At 53.1% G+C, this 9,645-nt stretch overlaps 1 protein-coding gene and 1 pseudogene across 1 annotated transcript; both read right to left on the reverse strand.

Annotated features, from left to right (window-relative positions):
• LOC105813311 overlaps positions 1-141 on the reverse strand; it is a 1,035-nt pseudogene extending 894 nt beyond the window's left edge.
• Positions 142-791: 650 nt separating this feature from the next.
• Positions 792-2,256, reverse strand: CCDC166 (coiled-coil domain containing 166). Its single transcript, XM_012648018.1, has 3 exons — positions 1,831-2,256; positions 1,195-1,730; positions 792-1,140 (listed from the first exon to the last, which is right to left on the reverse strand). Exons 1-3 carry the CDS (start codon positions 2,254-2,256, stop codon positions 792-794), a joined length of 1,311 nt encoding a protein of 436 aa, XP_012503472.1.
• Between the last annotated feature and the right edge of the window lie 7,389 nt (positions 2,257-9,645).

Genomic DNA, 9,645 nt, shown 5'->3' on the forward strand with positions numbered 1-9,645 from the left:
CCTAGGAGTTTGAGGTTGCTGTGAGCTAGGCTGACGCCACGGCACTCACTCTAGCCCGGGCAACAAAAGCGAGTCTCTGTCTCAAAAAAAAAAAAAAAAAAAGAATACTTTCCTCATAGTAAATTTCCTGATTTTGGTCATGGTACTGTGGTGACAAAGGAAACTGTCCTTCTGATCAGGAAATACACGCTGAAGTAGTGGGTAAGGGGCACAATAGCTCTAACCTAATCAGTCTCAAAGGGCCTAGAAGAATAATGCACATGCACACAGACAAAACACACAGGGTGAAATGTAAGCTGTTGGTGCATCTGGATAAGCAGCGTATGGGAGTTCCCTGTGTTATTCCTGCAACTTTTCCTAAATTGGAAATTCAAATATAAAAATTACCCCAAAACTCCCAGTAGTTTAAACGTAAAGCCTTCCTGAGGCACCGAGAACAAAACCCATGTGTGCCACCTGGCCCTGTGGGACACAGCAGCTCCTCCTATGCCACCTGTCTCTGCTGCCAAACTTCAGTTCCTCAAGGACAGGCCGCCAGAGTTGCCAGCTGTCCCCTACACCTGCGGGCTCAGGCTAGGGGCTGCTGTCCTGGCAGCACTGAGAGTCCCAGAGGACACACAGGGAAAGGAGGCAGCAAGCTCCCTTCTTGCTAACTGGAAACATGAATGACGGGCCCCTGCAGACCGGACAAGCTAGGTCACATCTTTATTAACAATTGCAGCCACCTAGTAAGCATGTTGCACACCAGCCTCGCCCACTCCAGAGCCTCCTTGGCCCTCCTCACTGTAGTTTCAGGCTCTCCCCGAGGAGGCTTCTGCAGCAGTGTCAGTGTTCACGCCTTCCTCTGACTGTGGAGTGAGAACCCAATCACGGGAAAGACCTGAGGGAGTCTTGGGGACAGACTTCGCGGAGGGGAGGGTGTCCTGCGAGGCCACACGCAATGAGGACTGAGAAGACATCCTAGAGCCCTCGCCTGACCGCCCCACCCACAGGGTCCGGGAGCTTGCACGCGATGGGGTCAGGGATGGGATCCGGGAGCCAATCTTCGAAGTGGCCAGCGATGGCACCCTGGAGCCCACGTGCGATGGGATCAAGGATGGGACTCGGGAGGCCATGCGCGACAAGACCATAGATGAGTCCCTGGAGGCCACGCGCGAAGTAATCACAGATGGGACCCGAGAGGCTGTGCGCGACCTGACCACAGATGGGGCCCGGGAAGCCGCGCGCGACGGGACCACAGATCCGTCTTGGGAAGAAGCGTGTGCTGAGGCTACGGGGGCGGCTAACGAACCCGGGCGTGAGGCGGGCTGGGGGGAGTCCGGCGGGTGCCAGAGCAGCGGGCCACCAGGGCCCCTGCGCAGCCAGCCGTGCACGCGCACCAAATCCCGCGTGTCCTCGTGCTCGCGCCGCAGCTGTTCGCGCTGTTCCAGCAGCTGGCGCCGCGTGTGGTGCAGCAGCTGCGCCCGGCGAAGCAGTCGTAGCAGCTCCTGCCGCAGGCGTCTGTTATCCGCCTTGATGGCCTGAGTGTGCGCGATGAGCGCGCGCGCCGCCTCCCGCTCCGCACGCCGCGCCAGGGATTGCACACGCTGACGCGCCTCCCGCTCGAAAGCCGCCTTGTCCTCCAGGAAGCGCCGCTTCACACGATGGAGCAGCTGCGTGTGCTCCACGCGCATGTGCAGCAGCTCACGCTCCAGTGCCCGGATCCGTGCCAGCTGCTCTAGCTGCAGCTCCTGCGCGGGCGGGGGGCGCGGGTCAGCGCAGGACTCGGCGCCACCCCCTGGGCCCGGGAGCCCGCCCCGTCCCGCCCTGTCCACGGGAGCGCGCACTGGCCTTGAAGGGCTGCAGCTCCTGCACCTGCCGCGCCATCCGCGCTGCGCGTGCCTCCATCTCCAGCAGCTGGGCGCGCACCCCGTCCTCGCGCCCGTGGTAGAGCGACGCCAGCTCCGCACGCTGCCAGTGAATCTGCGCCAGGTCCACGCGGTTCTGCTCGTCCAGCCGAATGATGGCGTTGGCGCAGCGCTGGGTGCGCGTGCTCATATAGTTGGCGTAGAGCCGGTTCTCCTCGCGCAAGCGCTGTGCCTCACGGTCCAGGAAGGCGTTCTCCTGCAGCACCTGGTCCACGCGTTCCTCGCAGGCGTCCAGCTGCTCCGAGAGCGTCGTGTATTCGCGCTGCAGGTACTGCGCGCGCTCCGACAGTTGCGGCTCGGCACCCTCGCTGCGCCCCGTGCTCGCCCCGCGTTTCTTCTTGGGCGCCATGGATTGGGGCCTGGGGCACCAGGACTCATGAGGGCAACGACCCCTCCCGCTGCCCCAGCTTAGCCCCGCCTCTTCCCCAGCCCAAATACTCCAGGTCCAGGGATGGGACGCGTCTTAGGGTAAGGAGGTTTGGGAGAGGCAGAATCAGGGGTATGGGATCTTGGGAGTCAGGGCAGCATCGCCAACCTTTACTCGCGGGCTCCGTCGGGGTGCACCCAACATTAGTAATGTTGATGCTCTGCGGGCACAGTCTCTATGGAGACAGAACTTAGTCGCCCTCCCCTAGCTCCACCCCGTTGCTTGGACAACGCCCCGTGGCTCCCCACAACTCCCTCCCTCTTAGGATGCGCCCCCCGGGGTAGGGCCTGAGACCGCCGGACTTTCGCTTCGGAAGGATTACTCTGGACTTGGTTCTGAATCTAACAGCCTTGAGCAGCAGCCTGAGCAGCACCAACTTTCCACGTGCTGGGGACTTAGTGCCCTTCGCCTTACCCCTCATATGAGGAGAGGCTTCACGGTCCCCTTCCAGCCTCGAGCAAGCCCCTCCCCACCGGTCCTTGTGAACCCTGTGGTATCCGGGTGGAGCGCTTCCCTGGGGCTTCTCTTCAGGAACGCTTGCTTTCCTCCAAGCATCTGGAGATTTCTTCAGCCCTTCTTCTGACGTCCCCACAGGAATTAGGGTTACTGGGAAGTGTCGAGTCCATTTGGATGCTGTGGGATTAGCCTGCGTACAGAGCATTTCTCTCTGGGGTTCCTAAGCCCACAAGTGCCGCACCTCCTCTGCTCAGCCCGGGGGTCCGCACCAGGCTGGCCGCTTCCCTTCCCGGTTCGCCTGGTGGCTGGAGGGGATAAGGGATCCATTAGGGATTTGGCCATTTCTCTTTTTGCCGTAGACTATCTCTGACTCAATCTTGACTAGCGAATGGGAGTGGGGCTTCTTGCGGTGCCCGGCTCAGGCTCCTGTTAGGTCGGAGGTTACCTCTGGTCCTTTGACTCACGGTTTATACCTACACCTATAGGTATAAACTGTGTCCTGTCATCATAGAGTTCAGTTTCTGCCTAGGTTTGTCCCCATTGCTGGGATATGGGCAGACTTAAGGATCCTTGACTTGTACTTTGTGAGGGACATGGTTTAGGAAACCACATTTGTAGAAGGTCTGTGTTGGAAATGGTCTTAGTGGGTTGATTTTAGAACGCTGGTGACTCACTGTCATCGCTGGACCTACTCTGATTAGTTAATCTGCCCGAAAGATGTGGCAGGGCCTCTTAAAATTAGGAACACAAATGAGGCTTTTTCCACCTTGTAAAAATGCAATTTGTAAGTAAAAATAAAATGATACAAACTGCAGACAATGCAGAATCTGTTAGCATTAAACTCTTAAAGACACTTTGATTTATAAATTCCTAAAATAGCATCTGAACGTTGGCCTTAAAATATGGGCTTTTAACATGAAAGTGGTGCCTAACTTCTTACAGAAAACTGAGAAAAGACCAAGTAGAATCCCGGGAACACATCACCCTGCACCCCTGCATTGGGGGCTCATTTGCAGGCGCTTTCCAGCTCCTCCCCAGGGCCTCACGCTGGCACTCTCCACCTGCTGCCCTCAGCTCTCGCCTGGCCTCACTGTCCTCATTTGACAGATTGGGAAACTGAGGCAGCAAGAGGTGGAGGCCTGCCCACATGGGCCAGTCTGGTCCCCCTCAGTCTTGGACCCTGTGCTGTCCCAGGCCATGGCACAGCTCGACTCTGGCCCTCCCCAGAACCCCTATGCATGCTCAGCCCCAGCCCCACCCTTGCACTGGCCTCAGCCCGGCTGACCCATCCACTCCCTCAGGCCTCTGCCCAGATCAGCACTTCAACCTCTGCCGCCTACCTGAGTCCTGGCCACCAGCTGCCAGGCTTGGCCTCTGACCTGAGAGGATTAGAGGCAGGAGGGGACCTTGCCCTTTGCCTGCTGGGCCTTGCCCTGCACAGCTGACCTCAGAGCACAGAGTGAGTCCTCCCGGGGAAGGGAAGGACGTCTGGCCTGGAGGTGGGCTGAGATGCCTCCCCAGCACTGCCCCCCCAGCCCTTTCTCTCATTGTGTTAGGAAGGGGTGCCCCTAGTGTTCACAGGAGACAGAACTCACCTCTGAGGCTTTGGGATTCAAAGCCAGGTGTTACCTGTGACATTTCTCCCACCCTTGAGGGCTTCCCCTTCCCTCTCTGAATGGGGTGGTGGTCTTTGTCCACCTGGGGCCAAAAACCACGCCTCCCTTAGACTCAAGCTGGGGAGGATCTCAGGGGTCACTCACTGCCCCCCCAGCTGGCAAGGCACTGGAGGAGGGTGAATGCTGTTTGCTCAGGGGCTACCCAGCCAGCCCACCATGGTGGCACCTGCCTGGACCCTGAAGGCTGCAGCTGTGTCACTCTTGGCCTTTGCCTGGGAAACTGCTCACTGCTCTCAGCCTTCCCGTGGGCACACCCTCTATGGCCCTGGCTTGCTGTTCCTGCTGCCTTGACTGTCCTTCCCTCCTTGTCTCCAAAGACTTGGAGTGAGCTCCCCTCCTCTAAAAGTAGCCACTGGGGCTGGACTGTGTGCCCGACCCTGGGCAGAGCTCTCCTAGCAGTCTCTGCTTCCACTTCACAGATGGAGAAATCGAGGCACAGAGTAACTTGTCCTAGGCCCCGTGGAAGAATTGGGGCTGTGACTGGGACCTTTGAGGGCTCTTCCTGCTTCCCTGTGCTTGCTGCCTATTTTAGAGTCCTCTCCCGATCCCTGCCACGTGCCCTGGGGCAAGGGGCAAAGCGTTCTGGGCCGTCTGTGACCAGTGCCTCACAACCCGTCCACCTGCCCACAGGTGGAGTTGGGTGTGGGTTCAGATTTGTCAGAGATCCTGTCCCTGGAGCTCAGCCCTGGGCAGGAGTCTGAGACCCACGGGGCATCCAGATGCTGACCAGTGGTCAGAAAAAAGGACCCCTGGAAGCCTGGTGGGAGGAAATGCCCCAGCTCCACCCTGAGTAACTTGTCCCGTGATCAGAAGCACAGAGCTGATGGCAATCGCCACGGCAAAAGGGACGACAGGCAGGAACATGAGTGAGGTCCAGCAGAGCCTGGTATCCAATGTGCCCTCTGGCTGGGTCAAGTGCTGGAGGCCCCAGTCCTGTTTTTTCTCTGTGTCCTAGGCCCAGCCTGAGCCTGTTCCCTTCCCCCATCCCTGAAGGCCTGTCCCCCCACCTCACTTGGGCTGGCTTAGGGAGGAGCACTGGGGTAAGGACCCTCCCCTCCATGGCCAGGTACCTCGGAACCGATGCCAGGTCCACATGAGGCTCACAGTCAGCCCCTCTTGGAACATCCAGACGCAGGCCACGGTGTGCATTAGCTCCTGCAGCCACGGCTGCCTCTGGAGGGCGCGCTGTGCCCTCCCCAGCACAGTACCGTGAGGGCCACGAGCCACCCCCCTCCTAGGTGTAAGGATCAGGCCTGTGCCAGCAGGAGCCCTGCCCAGGTCATTCCTGGTCCTCCATGACCAGGGTAGCTGGGGCTTGGGGTATGGTCTGGGTGGGCCTGCATGGGCCCCAGGGTACTCCCCCACCTCGTTTGTGAGGAAGAGGATGGCCATGAGGAGGAGGCCCAAGTCCAGAGCCCCACATAGGTGGCAGTGAAGATGCCCACACCCAGCTCCAGAGATACCCCTGAGAGGCAGTGTGAGGGGTGCACAGGTGGGCACCTCCATGGACCCTCACTTTTGAGTCTGTGCCTCTGGACCTGTGATCTCAGAGACCACCCTCCCAAGAGAGGCCCAAGTAAGTGACTGCAGGAGCAGGGTGGCGGGGCCTGAGGCACCTGAGTCCATAACTCATGCTGGCCACAGGACGGGAGAGGACGACATTGGGACCAGTGCTGGAGGAGCCCACCAGTTCCCCCCACTAGGGCAAGGAGAGGCTGTGCATGAGATGGGGGGTGGTGGCTGAGACTCTGACACAGGGGGGCAGGACTATGACACCTTGTCTGGCTGTGATGCCCAGGGACAAGGTGGGGCCTCGGCCCACACAATGGCAGATGGACGGTGACACCTATGGCAGAGGGCATAGGTGCAATGGGCAGAGGCTGGGCCCATTCAGTGGACTGTGGTTGCCGGGAGGTGGGGGCCACGGGAGTTTGGTCTCCTGGGTTACAGAGAGGCTAGGGCTCCAGCCTGGGGTTTTTGGACGGCTGCAGGTCTACTCCCCTGACTCTGGGTCTCCTGGATGTGCCTCCTAGAACCACCCATGACTCCCGAATGGATTGGCTAAAAATTAAATACAAGTAAATACAAGGTCCAAAGCTGAAGGTTACAACTGCATGCAACAAAATTTATTATTGACTAACAATTGATGGGAAAATAAGATCTTCTTGACAAAATTTATACCTGCAAGGATATTTGGACATGGAAAGTTGGACTTGGTAGAAATAGTGGTCCCAAGAGAAAATGCATAATAGCAGATTATAAAAAAACAACAACAGTCAATCAAAGGTCCACTGAAAAGTGTAAATGGGAAGGAACAAATCCAAGTGAAAATAATTGCAGTAAAATGACAAAGGGAAATAGAAAAAGTTGGACATGGTTTAATGTTGCCATGTAGAAAACTGATTTAATAATGAAGTTCACTCTGAAGAATTCTTTTTTGCTGATATTTGTATAATTTGTATAATTCTGCTTATCGGCCACATTCTCAGGGGCAGAATTGAGATAGCGTAGGAGGTGGACTTTGGCTGCCTGCCTGCCTGTCTTAAGCGAAAGCATAGGTCTGCTTACAATACCGAACAAAAGCTTTGAAAATGATTAACACCAGCTTCAATAGAAGGCAGTTCTGCTTTTTTTTTTTTTTTTTTAGACAAGGTCTCACTCTGTCCCCAGGCTGGAGTGCAGTGGCATCATCATAGGTCACTGCAGCCTCCAACTCCTGGGCTCAAGTGATCCTCCTGATTCGGCCTCCCAGAGTGCCGGGATTACAGGTGTGCCCACCGCCAGTCCTGCTTTCTTTAACAGGACATGGCAACCATTGGAGCAGGGGTCTGCCAGTCCCAGTCAAAGCCAGCACAAACTGGGTACTGTCAAGATGAAGCCCGAAGTTGACTGCTCTTAGAACTTTTTCCTCATTTTAATGCTAGAAATCATGCCCAAGGGTGGAGATTTAACATGGTAATAACACATGCCATGTATGACGTACCATGACCGCCAGAAGGGCAGCTGCCAACAAAACTCTGCCTCTACATGCTGTGATTTCAGTCCTTGTGTTAAACTTTCTCTCTCCCCTTTAAAAGTTCCCAGCACTCTGTTCAGACAGCCAGTCTGGTTGCTCTTAACCAGTACTGTCTCCCTTGTGTTCGAACCTGAGCCCAGTGACTTGCCTGTGACTCCCTTTGGGCCTCTGGTTAATTCCTATTGCACGGACAGCCCAGGGGCCTGCGCAGTGACACAGTGGCAAGGCATCCTCTTCCTGGGGTGCATGGGGGAAGGTGAGGAATGGAGGGGGCTGCCCTGCTGGCAGTCACTCTCTCCTGGTTCTCCTTGATCAAGTTTACTAAGGCTCCTGCTGTCCACTGGCAGTTCCTGCTGCCCAGGGCGAGGGGCTGGGGGTGTCTGGCTGCAGCAGTCTAAGTCAAGAGTGATGACTTTCCTGGCCTCCCCACCTCAGACCCTTCATTAGCGTGTCCCGCTCTGAGTTCCTTCAGCCTGCCTAAGCTGTTATCATCCCCCTCTGTTTCTATGTGTCCTCTACTTCTCTCTTTGTCCCTGTGGGCACATAGCTTTTCCATTCATATTTCTATTGATTATATTTCAGGGATACTCCCACTTGTTCGATAACTTTGCCATTTCATCTAAGTTGTCAAATTTATTGGTGTAAAGTTGTTCATAATCTCTTATTATATTTTAGTGTTTGAAGGATTTGGTAAGGATGTACTGTCTTTCATTCCTGACATTGGCTCTTTTTTTTTTTTGAGACAAAGTCTCACTGTGTTGCCTGGGCTAGAGTGCCGTGGCGTCATCTTAGCTCACAGCAACCTCAAACTCCTGGGCTCAAACAATCCGTCCGCCTCGGCCTCCCAGAGAGCTAGGATTACAGGCGTGAGCCACCACGCCCGGCCCTGACACTGGCTCTTTTAGTCTTAATGACTAAAGACTCTTATTAAGACTAAAGACTCACTGAGACTCTTTTAGTCTTAATGAGTCTAGCTAGATTTTACACCATTTAGTCGAAGAACCAGCTTTTAGCTGGTTTTCTTCTTTGCTTGTCTTTCATTTCAATTATTTGTACTCATCTTTATTATTTCCTTCTTTCTACCTACTTGGGGTTTAATTAACTCTTCTTTTTCTAGCTTTCTAAGGTGGAAACCTAAAAACTCTCCTCTGTTCTAATACAAGCAGTTAAAAGTACAAATTTCCCTCTAAGCATCACTTTAGCAGCAACCCCACAATTGTCGCACATTATGTTTTCATCATCTTTCAGTACAAAATAGTTTCTAATTTACCATGTGATTTCTTTGACACATTATTTATTTAGAAGTGTGCCATTTAATCTCAAAATTTGGGGGGATTTTCTAAATGTCTTTCTGTTACTTATTTCTAATCCAGTTCTGTGGGACCAGAGAACATAATTCGTATGATTTCAATTCTTTTAAATTTATTAAGCTTTGTTTTATGTTACTTAGAATACGTTTTATCTTGTTCATACACACTTGAAAAGAATGTGTATTCTGCTTTTGTTCAGTGCATTGTCCTCTAAATGTCACTAGGTCGAGTTGGATGACGTTGTTCAGGTCTCCTGCATCTTTATCTTCTGCTTACTTGTTCTGCCAGTTATTGACAGAGGAGTGTTATAGTCTCCAACTGTGATTGTGGGTTTATTTTTCATTTCAGTTAAGTCAGGTTTTGCTTTATGTATCTCAAGTCTTTGTTCTTAGGTGCATACACTCTGAGAATTGCAATATCTTCTTGATAAATTGACGCTTTTATTATAATGAACTATTCTTCATCTGTGGTAACATCCCATGGCCTGAAGTCTACTTCGATATTCATGAAACTACTAAAGCTGTCTTATCATTAGTGTTTGCATGACATATCTTTTTCCATCCTTTCAACTATGTCTTTATAATTAAGGTACTTTTCTTAATTGTAACATATATTTAATATATGTGTTATGTTTATAATTTGTATAATTAAAACATTTCTTGGATTTTACCTTTTTAAAAATAAAGTCATACAATCTCTGCCTGTTAATTGGAATATCTAGACCATTTGTATATAATGTAATTATTGATATGGTTAGGTTTAAGTCCACTATCTCACTGTTTGTTTTCTATTGGTCTCATTGGTTCCTTGTTCCTTTTGCTTTTTTTTCTGCCTTCTTTTTTTTTTTTTTTTT

This window comes from Propithecus coquereli, unplaced genomic scaffold (assembly GCF_000956105.1).
Source record: "Propithecus coquereli isolate 6110/MARCELLA unplaced genomic scaffold, Pcoq_1.0 Scaffold28, whole genome shotgun sequence".
NCBI lineage: Eukaryota > Metazoa > Chordata > Mammalia > Primates > Indriidae > Propithecus > Propithecus coquereli.